At 43.2% G+C, this 20,237-nt stretch overlaps 1 protein-coding gene across 20 annotated transcripts in view; it reads right to left on the bottom strand.

Moving 5' to 3' along the window:
• CLASP2 (cytoplasmic linker associated protein 2) overlaps positions 1–20,237 on the bottom strand; it is a 7,203,062-nt gene that overhangs the window by 2,993,668 nt on the left and 4,189,157 nt on the right. For all 20 annotated transcript variants that reach the window (XM_044064956.1, XM_044064947.1, XM_044064955.1 and 17 more), the window contains one exon: positions 5,023–5,123. In XM_044064956.1, coding sequence (XP_043920891.1) covers positions 5,023–5,123 — 101 coding nt within the window. The remainder of the gene's footprint in view (positions 1–5,022; positions 5,124–20,237) is intronic.

Below are 20,237 nucleotides of genomic sequence, written 5' to 3'. Positions count from 1 at the left end.
CTATCCAGTGCTGAGGCTCAAATGCGCACAGATAGCTCCAAAAGCTTCAGAGTCGACTGCAACACCCTGGATCCTACTGGACCAGAGCACGCAGAGCAATCTTCGGATCTGAGAATAAGGCAGTCCTCGTATCTGAGCCAGACGGATCTGGATGGTTAGGATCCAGGGACTCAAACCACTGAGGGAGTTAGAGGAGGAATTTGTAGTAGGGGTGTAGCAGAAAAATGGACCTACTGACCCAGATGAGTAGGAGCAAAAGGAACACCATCTGTCCCTGTGCCAAGAGAATCTTCCTCACCATCCTCTCCACATCTTCTGTGAGACTTCTGGAAGAATGACTGGAAAGGACCAAAGGAGACCTAGGTCTCTCCAGAAAAGGGGAAAGTATCCTAAAGGGTACTGGATCATAAAACGGTGAATACAGAGCCCTTGGGTAAACCACTAACTGAAGAATGTCCACTAGCTGTCAGATCTGACTTGGACTGCTTCAGAGCCGAAAAGGTCAGATTCAGTAATTTCATTTGCTCGGATCCGAAGTAGACGGATCACACATATTTGGTTTCTTTGGATCCGAAGCTGAGGTTGGATCCTTATGAGGTCTTTTCTTTGAGGAACATGAAACAGATGAAGATGAGGAAAGCCCTGGCGACACTGTTTTAGTACATTTTTTGTCTTGTTTTTTTGAGATTATCTCCTGATATAGCCTCCCCAAAGGAAGATAGCAAAAGGCTTTTGAGGATCAATTTGTTTTTGTGTTCTACTAACTCTCTGGGATTAAACTTGTGGCAAATTGAATAGTCTTCCTGCAACTGAAGAGGCCCTAAATAGTAGACTCACAGTGTGCGGGCATCCAAAAAAGGAAGCTTATGGGTACAGTTATTACACTTCTTAAATGCCTGTGGCACTTTATCCGCAATACAGTACAACAAAAGTTGAGAAGGAAAACACTCTAAAGTTAACACTACTTCAAACACTTTTTTTAAACAAGATAATACTAAGAACAAGAGAAGAGAAAATACTAATGGTGGTATTGAGGGCTAAACTAACTACAGAATTACAGAAAAAATACTAACAATAGTATCAAGTGATACACATGCATGGGAAAGCAGAAGGATATCAAGTAGTGTGATAGGTAAGGGAGAATCTATATAACCACAAATAAAACAGAATAAGACACTGAATAAATATTAGCACTTATCAGACAAAATGCTCAAGAGCGTTGGCAACCATGTCTTTAGCCGAAGGCAGCAAATGAGATCTAGAGGTAATTGGGGTTGGTGCATTGTGGGTAAGAGAAAAGTTCGAGAGTTCTTGGTAGCCACAAGCTTTAGCAATGACCGAGTCGGATCCGAGGGATCGGATCCAAACTCATCTGTTGAAGATAGAATGAAAATTAACATTAGAGCTGCTCTTAAGCAAATATTTTTTGATAACTTTAGAGCACAATGATATAGGCAACAAAAAGGAAAAAAGAGATCCTGTAGAAATAATACAGAAATTTCAGAAAATCTGTATAAAGCAGAGAAATGTGGAAATCAAGAAAGTGCACAAATAGAAATACTTATGGAAGACTTAATTACGCCAAGGATAGAGGTAATTGAGGCTCATCAACTAACAGTTAAGACAGAAGGAGACGAGACAAAAGCAGTGATGTATGATCAATCAGCAGGGAAGTCTCCAGGAATAGATGTCTGTATTCCTGTGGAAGTTTTGAAGTTAGGAAGGAAGAACTCATAATCTGGGAGATTTTAACAGAATTTTCAAAGAGGGAAGCACCAACATCTTAGAATAAAGCTGTGGTAGCTGTACAGATGGTAAAAGACCCATCAGACAGCTTCATAGAGACCCATTTCAATTTTAAATCACGATTATAAAGTGTTTATGTCTTTACTAGCTACAAGAATGGCAAAAGTGTTGACAAAATTGACAGACATGGATCAATGTGGTTTTATGCTTGGGAGGCAAAAATCTGACATTATAAGAACAATGATGATCCAAGTGGGACACAGAATGTTAGAAAATATTGCTTCTATTGGTGGGTAAGAATGTAAGAAAATGCTGCTGCTGGTGGGTCTTGATGCTGGAAGAAAGCATTTGACAGAGTAAGCTGAGATTGTAATAGTACGGCAATGGAATGATTTGCATTCCCTGATACAATTATAAAGGTAATTAGGAGGATATTTGAAGGATTGCAAGATTTAAAGTTGGAAGGTTCCTCTCTTAAAAGTTGTGTTTGAACAGAGAAACAAGGCAGAGGTGTCCTCTTCTCCCTTTATTTGTTTTATATTTAGACCCACTGGCAAAAATAATAAAGGACTCAGAAATGTTATATGTACATAGAAATGTTATATGTATATATATGTATGTGTGTATATATATATATATATATATATATATATATATATATAGTTATTATCATTAAATAATATAAATATAAAATATAATTGGTATGGCAATCAAGAAAAGGTGGCTTTATTTACAGATGATATTATTTTGTACCCAATAAATCCAGAAAAGGACATCTCAGTGTTGTGGAACATTTTGAGACATTTTAAGTCTTTTCAGGACATAAAATTAATGAAAACAAAGCAACGGCTATAGTCGTTACTTACATGTCCATACACGAATTGGTTGAGCAATATGATGAAGCATTTAGGTGCAAGGACTAAAATGTCTTCTTTTATGGCAGCTAAGGATATGTGAGAAGTGACTAAACAAAAGATAAATACAAAAACTAACAAAACCGGAAGCTGTCGTTTATGGTAATGGGTAGCAAAATACAAGCAGTTAAAATGCTTTTAGAAGCTTTAGTTTTATAAACACGTCAGGTATACTTTTAGCAAAAAACAATGTTTTGTGTGAACAATAAATAATAAAGATTTGAAGGAATTTATCAGGGAGGGGAAGAGGGCAATGTTACGTGGGATAAGAGGATTCTTCCAAAAGAACAAGGTGGTTTAGGATTACCTGATTTGAAGGCATATTTTAGAGATACACAGTTAAGGCTCATATAAATATATATATATATATATATATATACACACACACACACACACACACACACACACACACACACACACACACACACACACACGTAAAAACACAAGCAGATTATAATGTAAAGTGGAAAGGGATGATGAAGCAGGGGGAGTTCAAGGAAAAAAGGTAAGAGAGGGACTTTGGAAGCACATCCTTAAAGAGAATAACAACTATACAGAATACTATATTTATAAAATAGAAGAAAAGTATTCTAAGAACTAAGCCAACATGAGGATGGAGACAGGAGATTTTGCCAATAGAGATAAATCTGTAGGGGTAAAGAGGATAGGCAAGATGTGGCTGGAATTTACTACAGAAAACTGGCAAAGGAACCACATTATTGGGAGAAAATAACTAGAGAGAGAAATGTAATGTGTGATGAGTCCACTACCTTCCTTACCAGGGACTGATATCAGGGGATAGGCGAACAGAATGGGATAAGGTTATCATAAGTAAAAAACCTGCTCTGGTAGAATTTTTTTTTGTATCCAGAACAGAAAGAGGTAATTAGTGGGGCATATAAAATATGGCATGATAGGTATAAAAATCATTCATAGGAACTTAGAAAAGATTTAGAAGAGAGAACAGAAAATTTATAAGGGAACAATGGGAAGACGTGTATGGCTCCCAAGTATGCAACAGAGTCCAGAAGGTTTAGGATTTTTGCTTGGAAGTGTCTGCATAGACATTTTTATACCTCTAGCAGACTTAAAAGAATTGTTTCCTCAAGTAGACAGCAAATGTTGGATGTGTTATGAGGAAAAAAGAGGTAACCAGGAACATATGTTTTGGGAGTGTAATGAGTTGGCAGATTTTAAAAATACCCTACAGAGTTGTCTATAAGATATAAAGGGAAAGCAAATAGCTGTAACTAAGAAAATTATTCTTTTGAAATGGAACAAAAGATCTGAATTACTCAGACATAGTAAGGCTTTTATAAGTTTAATTCTGTTCGTTGCCAAAAAAAGCAATTACTAGAAAATGGAAATCAAAGTATAAACCAACCTTAACTGAAGTACCAAATATTGTAAAAGAGATAAAAGAACTGAAAGCGAGATCATCAGAAAAGGTTAGGAGCAAATTACATAGAAATAAATGCAAACTGAGGGGACAACAGATGCAGAATAACGTTTAATAAAATGCAGAAATTCAGGGATTTATGTAACATTACAATGACGATAGTTATAAAAAAAGAAAATATAGAAGCCGCGGTGGTGCAGTGATAGCGGTGTTGCCTCACAGCAAGAGGTTCTCCTGTTCGATTCTCGGCTGGAGTGCCTTCTGTGTGGAGTCTGCATGTCCTCCCCACAGTCGAGTGGCGTTCGAAAGACATGCGTGAATAGGCGTGCCTTTGTTGAAGGTTGGGCATCGGACTGGCAACTCGGCACCATAAAAATCTACTGCAAATTATTAGCAGACCGGAGTTCCGCTGTGGCAACCCCTAACCGGGAAAAGCCAAAAAGACAAACAACATAAAGAAATAAAACGTGGTGTGTGTGTGTGTGTAAATGGAGAAATTTTAATATGTTTTTCTCTACTAATACTTTGTCTTACGTGAAAATTTAATACAGGCATTAAAAAATGCTCCTCTTTCATACAAATCACAGTGACACAAAACATTAAAATAGCTTCAAAAAAACCTTTAATAATGTGTACAACATATAGGTGCATTTGTCAAAGGCAAGCATCCAGGGAAGCTATTAGAAAATGTATCTCAAACATTCCTGTAACCTGGTTTCCATGATAATGCATACTAAGGAATACAAACTGATGATCTTGTAAACAGCTAATGTCTGTAGATCCTCCCTGCAATTGCATTATGAGCAATGACACACTGAATATCATCAGTTTCCATAGTTTAGACAACATTAAATACCGATAAAACACAGTGTAATGAATTCAGTGCTGGACTGCATAGCATATTACACGTATCAGTTGCTTTTTCCCTTAGAAATAAACTTTTCATGAAGCAGATGTACATACCAATGCATCAGCTACCGCCTCCTCCACATCTGAGCCTGTGTTCAGCACTCTCATGGCACTGACAGATGTTGACAGACGGCTGGACTGAATAGATGCAAAACCTGTACATGGATATAAAATGATGATAATATACTTAATATTTGGGAAAATAAAAAGAAAGCTGCATGTACATGTCAAAAGGCCAAGACACTTGCTTATGAACAACCCTCTAGTATATGCTGCACAGCATTTTTTAGGGTGAGCTAGAAGAAATGCCATATGAACAAACAGCTCTCATACAGTGACACTCTATATAAATTTCAGTTTATTTTGTACGTCAGGATATAACAGATGCATTCTTAACATATCAGGTGAACTGTGTGGGAACCTTCCTCTACAGGTCTATAATTGGAGATATACTCTCTCAATTTGGATATCTATGAAGCTCCCATGTTTAAAGTCATGCATGTCATTAACTGGCACAGTACACTAATAAAGCATGCCTATCCCTTGTGACTGTCAAAATGTCCCAACCAGAGTAAGCATACGCCTGCTAATCAAGATAAACAGTGAAGGAAACTCACAGTGTACAATGATGTATACATCTGTACTGGCATGACTTACAAAGGAATCCACATGTACTCGATGGATAAGACATCAAGATATGCTGAGGCAATGTAAGGGTAAGCACGTCTCAATGCAACAAGTCCTCCTTAAAAAACAATTCATACAATAAGAAAACACTTATTTGAACTGACAGCAAGGACCCTCACTGGTGGCTCTGGAGCACAACTAAAAAATAAAGATTCAGAAGGCCGAGTCTGGAAACACCAACATATTAATGGAGGTCAAACTCCAGAATAAGTCCAAGCTATAATGCTGACCAGCCACTTCCAGTGATGTTTCGCTGTAAATGAAAGAATGTTGTTGTTGTCTTTCAGCTTTTCCCGGTTAGGGGTCACCACAGCAGAACTCCGTCTGCTAATGATTGGCAGTAGATTTTCACGAAAGTCGAGGTGCCAGCTCGACGTTCAACCTTCAACGAAAGAATAGTAGTGCAAAATCTTACCATAACCATAGATGTCCTTCTCTTCCATGTTGCAGTATTCATACTATGGGATTTCCAGCCCACAGGTGACCTGACGTCGGCTCCTATACAAAAGCTTAACCATGGCTGCCATAGGTGCGTGAGACGTCACACGTAGGGCCATAAACCATGGGGTATAAATGTGACATTGGCACACACAGACCTCGGAACTTGAAGCCCAGAAAAGAGACTAAAAGGCCAAGGAGAAGCAAAAGCAAATGTCCCTGCAGGGCTGTAGAGACTGGCCTGTAAAGAAGGGATACACCAGAAAAGACCGAAGATACCAGGGGGGTTGGAGGGTGGGATGGAATACTGCAACATGGAAGAGAAAGACATCTATGGTTATGGTAAGATTTTACACAACTATTCTATGTCCTTCTATTCCCATGTTGCAGTATTCATACTGTGGGAGAGTACCACAGCTAGGAGGAATGTTGGGAGGTGGCAGAGGTAGAGGATTCCAAGAATCCCTTCCTGCAGGATTGCCCTGGCAAATCCTGCCCTGGCTCTAGAGACCTGGGTGAGCTTGTAGTGCTTAGTGAAAGTATGGACAGTAGACCAGGTGGCTGCCTCCATGATGGAGGCTGTGTCTAGCCTTTCATGAAGGCCTTTGAGGTAGCCAAGACTCTTGTAGAATGTGCTCACACTCCTTGAGGCAATGGTTTGTGATGAGAAGAGTAGCAAAACAGGAAGGCTTTCCTGATGCAGGAGGAGCTATATTTTTAGAGACTGCCTTAACCAAAGGCCTGGGATGGAAGGAAATGAACAATTGGTCAGATTTTCTGAAGGACATAGTTTTGTCCAAGTATAATTTCAGTTGTCTATGTACATCCAGGGAATAGAGAATCCTCTCCGCAGAGTTAGTAGGGGAGGGGAAGAAGGTGGGTAGGAGAATAGACTGGTTTAAGGATAGTTCATTTACTACTTTGGGCATAAAGGAGGGGTTTGTGCATAGGGTCACCCTGTCAATGTGAAAGGTGGTGTAAAGAGGGCAAGCCATCACAGCCAGTAATTCAGACAATCTTCTAGCAGAGGCAATGGCCACTCATAGAATGGTTTTCTATGTGCACATTTGAAGATATGCTGTGCTGGTGGGCTCAAAAGGGGGTAGGGAAAGCTTTTCCAGCACAAAGCTGGGTCTGATGTGCAAGACCCCTCTCAAGAAAAGTTTTACGTCCAGTCTGGAAAGAAGAGGTGGTTGTAAAGGCAACCATGCAGAAATGGCAGAAGGATGGACTTGGACAGAAGAGTAAGCTAGTCCCTCCTTAATGACTTTACAGGTATAGTTCAGGACAAGGGGTGGATCTGCCAGAAATGAGTCTTTGTCTCTAAGAGAACACCATTTCGAGAATCTCTGCCATTTAGAAAAATAGTTTTTTTTCTAGTAGTTGGTTTCCTGGTCTCCTTCAGGACTGATAACATGTCTCCTGAGTAGTGTTACCTAAAATGGATCAAAAGTTGATCACCACAGAGTTAGGTGCAGTAAAGACAGTTGTGAGTGAAGGAGGGGTCCCTGTTGCTGCGTTAGTAGGTCCACCTTGTGGGGTAACTTGTGACGATTACCCTTGGCTAGGGAATGCAGAAGGGGAAGCCAGTGTTGCCTTGGCCAATAGGGAGTCACCAGCAAGATTTTTGGTTGTTCCTTCTTGATTTTCAGAAGGACTCTTTCAATTAAAGGAAAGGAAGGGAAGGCGTACAGGAACATTCCCTGCCATGTAAAGCTGAAGGCATCAACTCTCCAGCCTAGTGGTGAGTGAGTCCTGCTTCAAACTTTGTTTAGTTGTCTGTTCTGGGGGACGCAAACAGATCCACTTGAGGTGTGCCCCACTGGTGAACTATGTGTAGAAAGGTATCTCTGTGCAACATCCATTCGTACTGCAAAGAGGAGGTTCTGCTGAGCAAGTCCGCTTGCTTGTTTTCCTGAGAGGGGATGTATGAAGCTTTTACGAAGAGGTCGTGTTTTTCTGCCATTTCCCAGATTTGCAGGGATATCCGACATAACTGGTATACCTTTGTCCCTCCTTGTTTGCTTAGGTACAACATGACAGTAGTGTTGTCTGTCACAATGTGGAGCTAGCAGGACAGCAGTCATTTCCCTGACATTGATGTGCTGTTTTTTCAGGGCAGGGGACCAGCACTGTTGTACTCTCTGTAGCCCTGCAGGGTTGCTTCCCACCCTAGGTCTAATGCATCTGTGTGCATGGACTGAGTAGTGGGAGGGAGCTGCAGAGGAACTCCCTGGTTGCTGGAAACTTGCTGAATCCACCACTTCAGCTGTATTTTTGGGGAGGGCAGAAGTGGGGTGAGTTTGTCTAGAGGCTGTTTGCTCTGAAACCAAACATTCTTTAAGTACCACTGGAATTTCCTCATGCGCATCCTTGCTAGTGGGAGCATGGGGACAGTGGCAGCCATGAGACAGTACAGTTGTGTACACTTACCATAAATGTACATGTTCGAGTGTATTCACTTGTTGCAGTCATCACACTTGGATTATCTGACTGCAGGTAGTAGTCAGTCAGCCCGAATACCAGAGACTTAGTATTTCTGCGTCAGTTGCTGTCATTTCAGGACTGATGTCAGAACGTCAGGGATATAAAAACAGGCAGCCAACTTCAATACATCAGTTTTTCTTGCCCCAAATGTCAGGAGCCCCCCCAAATAGGGAGTGAAGTTATGGGGGGAAAATAACACCAGTAAAAAGTAAATACCAATAGCCCTGTAAGGGGGAAGTAATAGACAAAGAGGAGAGAGACAAGGGGGCTGGTGGGTGGGAAACCAGGACTGCAACAGTGAATTCACTCGAACATCTACATTTATGGTAAGTGCACACAACTGTACTATTTTCTTTGTGTTTCACTGTTGCAATCATCACACTTGGGTTGATTCCCAAGGCTGAAGAATGGGTGTAGGTAGTCAAGAAGAGTTGGGGCTGGCTAGAATGACCTGCAGGACAGTTGTTGCAAAACCCGCCCTGGATTTGGAAAAGATAGGCAGGTGGTAATGCTTGGTGAAGGTGTGAACAGAACTCCAGGTAGCAGCTTCCAGAATGTCCCTGGTAGGGACTCCCCTGAGGAATGCTGTAGAAGTAGAAGTTGCCTAGTGGAATGTGTTCTGACCCCTTGAGGGGTTGGTTTCCCATGGTGTTTGTAGCAGAAATGGATACAGTGTGCTATTTAGAAATTGTTTGTTTTGAAATGGCCTTGCCTTCTGCCCCTGGTGTAAAACTGACTAGTAACTGGTCAGATTTCTTGAAGGACTTAGCCCTATCAAGGTAGATTATGAGCTGTCTGTGCACATCTAATGAGTGCAGGATCCTTTCCCCTTTGTTTTGAGGAAAGAAGGTTGGCAAACGGATGGATTGGTTGGGAGTCACACTGGTCACCACTTTAGGCATAAAGGAAGGGTTAGTCCTGAGGGAGACCCTGTCAGCATGAAAAATAATGAAGGGTTCCACAGCCATAAGTGCTTGTAGCTCAGACACTCTTCTAGCTGAAGTGATGGCCAGAAGCAAGGCTATTTTCCAAGAGAGGAATTTTAACTCTGCTGACACTGCAGGCTCAAATGGGGGTAGCGTGAGCTTTTCCATTTCAAAGTTAAGGTCCCAAGCAGGGATGGGGGCTCTCCTTGGAGGCCTTAAGTTGTTTGCCCCCTCAGGAACTGTCTGATGAGAGGGTGAGAGAAGAGAGGTGGCTCAGTGTTGTAATGAGCCAAGATGGCAGAGGCATGGATCTTAATGGAGGAGAAGGATAGGCCTCTGTGGAGTAGAGCTGCTAGGTAATCCAGGATTAGAGGTAAGGAGAGCAGTGATGTGTCCTCTCCTTTAGACTGCATCTAGGAACAATACCTTTTCCACTTAGCACAGGATTTCCTTGTACTGGGTCTTCTGGCCTTCAAGAATGACGTCCAGCACCTGCTTGCTTAGGCTGGTCACTGGAGGAGAATTCAAGGAATAAGCCAGGCTGCAAGATTAAGGGTTTGCAGTTGTGGATGCAAGATCTGCACCTCTTGCTGAGACAGGAAGGTTGGGATCTGGGATAGGTGCTAATGTGGCACCGGTGACAGGCTGCGTGATAGTGGGTACCAGTGCTAGCATGGCCAGTCCAGGGCAATCAGGATTGCCCTTGGTCAGTCCTATCTTATCTTGAGTAATATTCTGGAGAGAAGAGGCAGAGGGGGAAATGCATAGATTGAGAGGTTTACCCACTGGAAGGATAAGGCATCCACTTTCCAGGTCCTGCTGTGAGGTGTCCTGGTGCAGAATTAGCTGAGCTGGTGATTGTAGGGAGAGGCAAAAAGGTCCACCTGCGGGGTCCCCTATTTCTGGGTTCAAAGGTTGAAAGTGTTGGGGTCTAAGGGCCACTCGTGTGGGTCTAGGAGATTTCTGCTTAAATCATCTGCCAGAGAGTTCTGTTTGCCTGGCAGGAATTGAGCTTGCAGATGAACATGCATGTCCAAGGCCGTGTTCCACAGGGCCATGGCTAGCCTTCAGCGTGGATAAGAGTGGGTTCACCCCTGCTTGTTGATATACCACATAACTGTGGTGTTGTCTGTTTTTAATAGCAGGGGTCCTGGTGAGAGTAGGGATCTGAAAGCTGTCAGAGGGTGCTGAACAGCTAGCATCTCTTTTTCGTTGATGTGCAGGTGAATTTGACTTGGGCTCCAGTGGCCCTGAATGCATTTGTCATCCAGATGTGCCATCCAGGAATAGTCTGATGCATCTGTGGTTAGGGTCTGGGCGACGTGGGGTTGAGTAAAGAGAAGTCCCTTGTTGTGACTGCATGCTGCTGCCCAACAAAGAAACTCTGTCCTTAGACAAGGTATGATAGGTATGATGCTTTCCAGGTCCTGAGAATGTTGGCACCAAAGACTTTTTAAGTACCACTGAAGTTTCTGCATATGCAGTCTGGCATACAGAATTAGTAGGATGCAAGAGGCCATGAACCCTAGGGCCTGCAAGATTTTCCTTGCGGATAGCTGGGTTCTGGTGGCCATTTGAGCAAAGTAGCCTGTTAGATAGACTTGTTTTTCTGGAGGAAGGAATGCCATCTGGGATGCTGTGTCCAAGCTTGCTCCCAGGAATACAATCTTTTGACTGTGGACTAGTTTGGATTTCTTTTCGTTGATATTGTACCCCAGGGAGGTTAGAAAATTCTTTACAAATGTCAGGTGCTGCAACAACTTTTCCTGACTGTTCGTGTGAATCAAGCAGTCGTCCAAGTAAGGGTAAATTTTAATTTTTCTCTGTCTGCAATAGGCAATGGCTGGAGCCAGGCATTTTGTGAAGACTCTGGGAGCAGTAAGTGCAGAGAACTGATAATGCATAGATCCTGCCCTGAAATGTAATTTCCTGGATGAGTCCCTGATAGGGATGTGCAGAGAGGCTTATCTTTGGACAGCATTGGAAGGAGCTGCTGAAAGGTGAGCATTTTGAATTTTGGTACCACCAGGAAGGTGTTTAAAATGGAAATATCTAGGATTGGGTGCCAAGTGCCCTTTTTTCTGGGTACTAGGTAAAGTCTGAAATAAAACCCTTGACCTATCTGTTCTGCAGGGACAGGTTGAATTGCCCTTATTATAGACAGCCGGGATTGAACTTGGTTTTGTGCCTCTGCCCAAAGGTTGTGAGGAAAATACACCTGGGAAACACTGTTGAGGACCCATCAGTCTTTGGTGATGGAGGTCCAGTTTTTTGCATGATGGGCAAGTTTTTTCTTCTAGGGGCATGAGCAATTGGGCAGAGGTGAGGAGTAGAGATGAGAAGTCAGTGTGAATTCTTTCCGTAAGAGGGTGGCTTAGCACTCCCTGTTTTAAAAGTGGAGGTATTCCATTGTTTAGATCTATCCATACCCTGAGACTGTAATCTGGGGGATCTGTTTCCCCTGGGTCTAGTTTGAGATGGCCTTCAGGGGGCTGGAAAGGACCAAAGCTTCGAAGGGCAATGCCTACAGAATCTTGGAGGCTGCACTTGAAAAAAACCTTTGACTGTCTGCACAGATTTAGCTTTTTCTTCCATCTTTTTGAACCTTTTCTGCTTTGCTGCCAAACAGTTTGTCCTTGTTCAAAGGAGCATCTAGTAATTTTGATCTGACATGGTCTGGCAAGGTCTGCTCCTTAAGCCAGGCATGCTTTCTCAGTACAGAACCAGTGACTGCTGCCCTGTAAGATGCTTCTAGGGTGTCAAAGCCACATTGCAAGGTATGCTTGCTGACTTGGCTTGCAGAATGCATAAGCTCCTATAAGTCTTTATTTTCTGCACAGTCTGTAAAGGTAGACAATTTTTGCTTAATAATTTCCACAATATGTTCCTGGTATTTCATCATGTGAAACTAGCAATTCAATACCCTAATGGCTACAGTTGAAGAGGAGTATACTTTTTTACCCCGTCTGTCTAAAGCTCGGGAATCCCTGTCCAAAGGGGTGGGATTCTTAGCTGTAGTTGCTTTTATACCTTTAAGGCCCTGGGAACTGACCTCTGGGTCAGTAGTTAGATTTTTGAAAAGAAATTTCTGAAAGTCAGGTACTCTCTAGTACCTGTCTGGTTTCCTTGGAGCAGGGGGTGAAGTATCAGGAGTTAGACTAGATTCCATAAAGATGTAATCCACAACATCCAGAACAGGCGGGACAGCTAAAGGTCTATGTTGTGGCAAATCTAAAAATTCTCTGAGTCTCTTTTTGCACTGAGGGTAATCCTGGCATTCCCAGTGGAAATGCTCTCAAAGTATGTAGGATTTCACCAAAAGAAAAATCCTTCGAAAGGGAAGCAGAGGGAATGTAGCCCTCTGCATCTGAATCCTCATAAGCAGATAAAAGCATGTCCTCATATTCAAAAGCAACAGAGTCATCAGACTCTTGCTCTGTTAAAGCTGCTGGGGACAGGTCTCTTTTTCTCATCAGGGAAAGGCTGGCTTCCACTAATCAACATAATCAGGTCTTCTGCCATTATAAGCATTTGATATTGTGGCAAGGAAGCAGGTGCTTGAGTCTGGGTCATTGGTTTTTTAGGTGTAGCTCGTACTCTTGGCCTTAGAAACTTGGTAGAACTGAAGATGCGAAAGAAGTCGTCGGTTTGTGTCGAATATCGGTAATGTGAAGAACTTCCTCGGAAGCCGGTGCCTGCACAGCGGCTCCAGACCCATCCAAGGTAGAGACATCCGCAGGTTCCGTAGTCAAAGAAGAGTCTTGCAGCATACCGGACTCAGAAAGTACAGTTGTGTACACTTATCATAAATGCAGATGTTCGAGTGTATTCACTGTTGCAGTTATTACATTTGGGGGTATCTGCTTGCAGGTTGCCCTCAGTCAGCCTGATTAACAAAAGTCTTGGGTCCAGCTTCGGTTGCTGTCCCTTCTTCCATGACGTCAGGTCGTCAGGGCTATAAAACATGCAGCCGACACCATTACATCAGTTTTTCTTGCCCCAGATGTTGGGTGCCCCCCAATGGGAAGCAATTAAACACAAAAGCACAAAGATATACATCCAATAAAAAGCAAATACACCAAAAAGCCTTTTAAGCATAGTAAAGGAAAGTAGAGGTATAGCCAAAAGAAGTTAGGGGGCTGGAGGGAGGGTAACCAGGTCTGCAACACTGAATACACTTGAACATCTACATTTATGGTAAGTGTACACAACTGTACTATGTTCTTCGTGTTTCACTGTTGCAGTCACTACATTTGGGTAGATTCCCAAAGCTATGGTTGGGAGGAGGAGTTTAGATAGCATTAGAGCCAGCTATAAGGCCCTGCAAGACTGCAGTGGCAAAGCCAGCTCTGGATTTAGAGAAACTGGCAAATAATAATGCTTGGTGAAAGTATGTACAGAACTCCAGGTAGCAGCTTCTAGAATGTCCCTGGTAGCGACGCCTCTGAGAAAGGCTGCAGAGGTAGATGCAGCCCTGCTGGCGTGAAGTCTGATCCCCTGGGGGATAGGTTTTCCATGGTGCTTATAGCAGAAATTAATGCAATGGCTTATCCATTTACAACTGGTTTGCTTTGAAATAGCCTTCTCCTCTGCCCCTGAAGCAAATGCTACCACCAGTTGTTCAGATGTCCTTTGAAGTTTAGTCCTGTCCAAGTAGAATCTAAGTTGTCTGTGCACATCTAAGGAATGCAGTATCCGTTCCCCTTTATTCTGTGGAATGGGAAAAAAGGTTGGCAAATGGATGGACCGATTAAGAGCCATACTGGATACCACCTTGGGCATGAAGGATGAATTGGTTCTGAGGGACACCCTGTCCGCATGAAAGATGATGAAAAGCTCCACTGCCATAAGGGCTTGTAATTCAGATACCCTTCGAGCTGAAGTGATTGCTAAAAGGAAAGCTGTTTTCCAAGAAAGAAATTTTAAGTCTGCAGTAGCAGCTGGCTCTACAGGAGGTAGAGTGAGTTTCTCCAAGACAAAGTTAAGGTCCCAGGCTGGGGTTGGAGCTCTCCTGGGTGGTCTCAAATTTTTGGCCCCTCTGAGGAACTGCTTGAGCAGTGGATGAGAGAAGGGGGAGGTTCTGTGTTATGAGATGAAATGGCTGAGGCATGGATTTTAATGGAGGAAAAAGACAAGCCCTTGTGAAGCATCTCAGTTAAGTATTGTAAAATCTGAGGTAAATTGGGTACTGTTGTGCTCATCCCATCAGACTGGTTCCAGGCACAGAATCTTTTCCATTTTTCAGCATAAGATTTTCTAGTACTAGGCCTCCTTGCCTCTAAGATGATATCCATCACAGGTTTGCTGAGGGATAGTAAAGGAGAGACTAAATAATTAGCCAGGCTGCAAGGTTCAGTGTTGGAAGCTGAGGGTGCAGAATCTGGTTCTCCTGCTGAGACAGCAGAGAAGGAGTCTAAGGCAGGTGACATGGAGATAACCATGACACACTGCGCAGGAGGGGGTACCAGTGTTGGCGCAATCTGGAGCAATCAAAATCATCCTTGGTTTGTCCTGTTTGATTTTTAGTAGTACTTTGGTGAGCAGAGGCAGAGGGGAGAAGGCATAGACTGCTAGGTTTTTCCAGTTGAAGGACAGAGCATCCACTTTTCAGGCTTGTTTGTGGGGAGTCCTTGTGCAAAATTTGTCCAATTGGTAGTTCTGGGAAGAGGCAAACAGGTCTATATCTGGCTCCCCCATTTGCTTGTCAACATGTTGAAAATCTTTGGTTCCAGTTTTCACAAGTGTGGGTCCATGAGGTTTCTGCTTAGCCCGTCTGCCAGTGTATTTAATTTTCCTGGCAGGAACTGAGCTTGTAGATGCACCTGGTAGCTCAAGGCTGTGTTCCACAATGCCATGGCTAGTCTGCAGAGTGGGTAAGAATATGTACTCCCCTGCTTGTTTATGTACCACATAACAGTGGTGCTGTCCGTCTTTGCCATTAGTTGTCATGGAAGAATGTGGTCCTTGAAGGCTGTCAGAGCATTCTGTACAGCTAACACTTCTTTTTGATTGATATGCAGGTGCATTTGACTTGGGATCCATTTGCCCTGAATGCACTTCCCTGCCAGTTGAGCCCCCCCATGCATAGTCTGATCCATGCAGACGAAAGAAAGGCAGAACACTGCTGTGTAAATACTTTTAAAAGTATTTACAGCACAGCGGTCTCTTCTGCTTGCTATTCTCTCTCTATTCGGACTTTTTGGGATTGGCGTTTGTTGTTATTTTGTTGGATAGTCTGATCCATCTGTTGTTAGGGTTGGGCGGCAGGGGGTGGTGTGAAAGGTAGTCCCTTGTTTTGGTGGCAGGCCTCTTCCCACCAAAGGAACTCTAGGCATAGGCAAGATATGATCGGAATCATTGTTTCTAGGTCTTGAGAATGTTGACACCATAGGCTTTTTAGATACCACTGTAGTTTCCTCATATGCAGTCTTGCATATGGAATCAGAAGAATGCTGGAGGCTATGAACCCCAAGGCTTGCAGTATTTGTCTTGCAGATAGCAGAGTTTTTGTGGCCACTTGTTTGAAGTAGGTTGTCAAATGAATTTGCTTTTCTGCCGTGAGGTAAGCCATCTGGGAAGTTGTATTCAAGCTTGCTCCCAGGAATATAATTTGTTGACAGGGTATCAGGTGTGATTTCTTTTCGTTTATGGTGTACCCCAGACAAGTTAGAACCCTTTTTACAAAGGCCAGATGATTCAAAAGTATGTCCTGGCTTTCTGCCTGAATTAGACAATTGTCCAAGTATGGGTATATTTTAATATTTCTTTGCCTGCAAAATGCAATAACTGGAGCTAGGCACTTTGTGAATACCCTGGGAGCAGTAGATAAGCCAAAGGGCAGTGCAAAGAACTGATAATGCGTGTAGCCTGCTTTGAAGTGTAGGTATCTTCTGCAAGATTCCCTGATTGGGATGTGCAGGTATGATTCTTTTAAATCTAGTGTTGCCAACCAGGCATCTTTGCCTAGCATAGGAAATAATTGAAGAGTCAGCATCTTGAATTTTGGAATCTCCAAAAAGGTAGACAGGTCCAGGATAGGACACCATGAATTGTCTTTTCTGGGTACCAGGAAAAGTCTTGAGTAGAATCCTTGTCCCTTTTCCTCTTCTGGTACCAGGTGAATAGCCCCCATGCTTAAGAGAGAAAGAACTTGTTTTTGGGCCTCTGCCCACTAATTTGGGGGTAGGACTGGCCACCCACTTGGTGTTGGCAAGTGAAATCTGTATCCCTGGGACACTATATTTAAAACCCATTTGTCCTGGGTAATGAGTTCCCAATTCTGTGCATGAAGAGCAAAGGGACAGTCAGTTGATAAGTGCTTGGAAATTTTAAAAGGAAGTCATTGAGACAGTTTACCATAGGGGGGAGTCTTATTATTCCTAGACTTGGAAGTGGAGGCCCCCCATTGCTTAGTTCTGTGAGTCCCCTGGGACTGAAACCTGTGGTTTTCGCAGTGTCTGGGTTTGGCTTGAAAAGACCTGGAAGGGGCTGGAAAGGACCAATTCTTAGAGGGCAGTGCCTACTAAATCTAGGGGGCTGAACTTGTAAAAAATCTTTTAACAGTTTGCATAGATTTAACTTTATCTTGCATCTTTTTAAGAACTTCCTCAGCCTTGTTGCCAAACAGGCGGCCCTGATTTAAAGGAGCATCCAACAATTTAGCTTTAACATGATCAAACAAAGATTGCTCCTTAAGCCAAGCATGCCTTCTGAGCACAGACCCAGTAACAGCAGCCCTGCAAGAGGCATCTAATGAATCAAAACCACATTGCAAAGTATGTTTTCCAACTTGTTTGGCAGAATGCATTAAATCCTGTAATTCTTTATTTTCCACACAGTCAGGAATCAACATTATTTTCTGTTTAAGCAGTCCAATAACATGTTGCTGATATATTAACATATGAGACTGGCAGTTTAAAGCTCTGATTGCCAAGGCTGCTGAAGTATAAACCTTTTTACCCCATCTATCCAGCACCCTGGAGTCTCTATCAGAAGGGGTAGGATTTTTAGCAGTAGAAGCCTTAATGCCCTTGGGCCCCTGTGAAATAGTCTCAGGATCTGCAACAGGATTTTTGAAAAGGAACTTGTGGGACTCGGGGACCCTGAAGTATCTGTCAGGTTTTCTGGGAGTAGAAGGCAGGGAATCAGGGGCCAAACTAGATTCCAAGAAAGCATCATCAACAATGTCTAGTACAGAAAGAATAGCTAAAGGCTTATGCTGAGGTAGGGGAAGGAAATCCACAGCCTCTTTTTTGAATCAGAAAAATCCTGGCTTTCCCAATAGAAATTCTTCCTCAGAGTATGTAAGGTTTCCCCAAAAGAAAAATCCTCAGGAGGGGAAGCAGAATCCTCATAAGAAGGTAAGGACAAATCCAGATCACCACACGAGTCAGAAAAAACAGAATCCTGATCAGAAGATTCATAATCAACCTCAGTCCTAGGCCTCTTAGAAGGGAGGGGGGATGGCTACCCCTGATTAGAGTTATTAGATCTTCAGCCATTCTTATAATTTGTTTTTTAGGCATAGAGGCCTGAGCATGTGGCCTGGGCATCGGTTTTTAGACATGGATCGAGATTTAGGCCTAAGTAATGAAGAAGGCGTTGATTTAATATGCAAGTCCATAGGCCTGAATACCCCCTCAGATGTCGGTGCCTGCACAGCGGCTCCGGACCCATCCAAGGTAGAGAAATCCGCGGGTTCCATAGTTGAAGCATCTCGCGGCAAACCGGACTCCGAATGGGTCTAAGTAGAGGCCTCCAAATCAGAAGTAGCGGGTATCAGGGGCTGTGAAAGCGCCTCACTGAGTACCAGCAAACTGGCGACTGACTTATGAGAAGCATCGTCAAAAGTTTTGGACCTTGGCAGCCTCTGTCTGTCTTTATCTTTGCGTTTTTTCGGAATCCCGGTAGTCGGATGATTAACCGACGACATTTCTGGATAATTGAACCGAGAACCGAAATATTTAGAGGCAAAAACATACCGACGACGGATAGTGCGCTGAATAAATAAAGCACAAAACCGAGAGCAAGGTACATCATGGTCATCAGGGCCTAGGCAAGGAATACAGTATGAATGAAAATCTTTATGAGGTATTTGCTTTCCACAAATAATGCAATTATTAACTTTTACTGACATTGGTAAGGAGCAAGAAAAAGTTTCCCCAATGGGGTACTTTGCTTTAGTTGAAGACTTCGGTTCTGAAATTCGAAAACGAAAATTTCAGGAGTCGGCCAACCGGCACTTGAGAACTGCTTCTGCTTCGGGCACCACACGGCAAGAAAGACTGATGTAATGGCGTCGGCTGCATGTTTTATACCCCTGACGACCTGAAGTCATGGAAGAAGGGACAGCAACCGATGCAGGACCCAATACTTTGTTAATCAGGCCGACTGAGGGCAACCTGCAGGCACATAACCCAAATGTAATGACTGCAACAGTGAAAGACGAAAAACATCGGGTCTTGGTAACAGCCTGAAAAGTCATCGAAGTGGGCATCAGGGGCTGCAAAAGTGCCTCAATGAGTACCGGCGAACTGGCGACTAGCCTAATGGAAGCATCATCGGCAGTTTTGGACCTGTGCGGTCTGTGTCTGTCTTTATCCTTATGTTTTTTTGGAAGATCTGTAGTCAGATGGCTTACTGAAGCCATTTCGGAATATGGAGACCGAGAAAGTATTGAGCTACGATAAGGGCCAGACAACAAATAGTTCGGGCATTGAACAAGGCACAAAACCGACAGTGAGGGATGTTGTGGTCTGGGCCTAAACAGGTGACATAGTAAGAATGGAAATCTCGGTGTGGTATTTGCTTTCCACAGGCAAGACAACTGTTAACTTTTTCTGACATCGGTTAGAGTAAGAAAAACGGATCCCCAAAAGGGTACTTAGCTTTAGAAGACTTCAGGATGATTCAATTTGGAAACGAAAACTCAGGTACTGGCTGACCGGCACTCGTGCAAACTGCTTTTGCTTCAGGTTCCTCGGCAAGAAAGACTGATGTAATTGGCATTGGCTGCCTGTTTTTATAACCCTAACAACCTCACATCAGTCCTGAAGTGAAAGCAACCGACGCAGAAATATTAAGTCTCTGGTATTCGGGTGGACTGAGGGCTACCTGCAGGCAGATAACCAAAGTGTGATGACTGCAACAGTGAAACACAAAGAACATCTATAGATTGCAGAAACTGTCTTGTAGTCAGGTGCAATTCTATCAATAGGCTTAGAAAATGGGAAGAGAGGGACTGTAATTTGCATGGTGGGAGGAAGGATCTCATTAGATCTGTTCTGATTCTGCACCCAAGGAAAACCTTGTCCTTTTGTGGGAGGAGAGAGGATTTTTGAAGGTTGAGGGTGAAACCCAGTTTGTGCAGTAGGGACCTGGTGAACTGGAGATGGGTTAGAAGGGTGGACTCTGATTCTGCCAAAATGAGAATATTGTCCAAGTAAGGGTAGATTTGTACTCACTTGGTTCTGCAAAGGGCGATGGCTGGGGCTAAGCACTTGGTAAAAACTCTGGGTGCCGTAGATAAGCCGAAGTGCAAGGTAGTAAATTGAAAATGAGAAGAGAGCCCAAACAAGCATAGGAATCTCCTGTGGGAGGGTCTGACTGGGATGTGCAAGTAGGCATCTTTTAGGTCTAGAGTGACCATGAAGGCTTGAGATGGGATGAGGGGTAAAAGAGTTTGAAGGGAGAGCATCTTGAAGGAGGGGACTTGTAGGAACAGGTTTAGGT

This window comes from Protopterus annectens, chromosome 3.part0 (assembly GCF_019279795.1).
Source record: "Protopterus annectens isolate FY-2018-M chromosome 3.part0, PAN1.0, whole genome shotgun sequence".
Classification (NCBI taxonomy): Eukaryota; Metazoa; Chordata; order Ceratodontiformes; family Protopteridae; genus Protopterus; species Protopterus annectens.
Note: the sequence above shows the minus strand (reverse complement) of the source record. Positions and strands in the feature narration are given on the sequence as shown.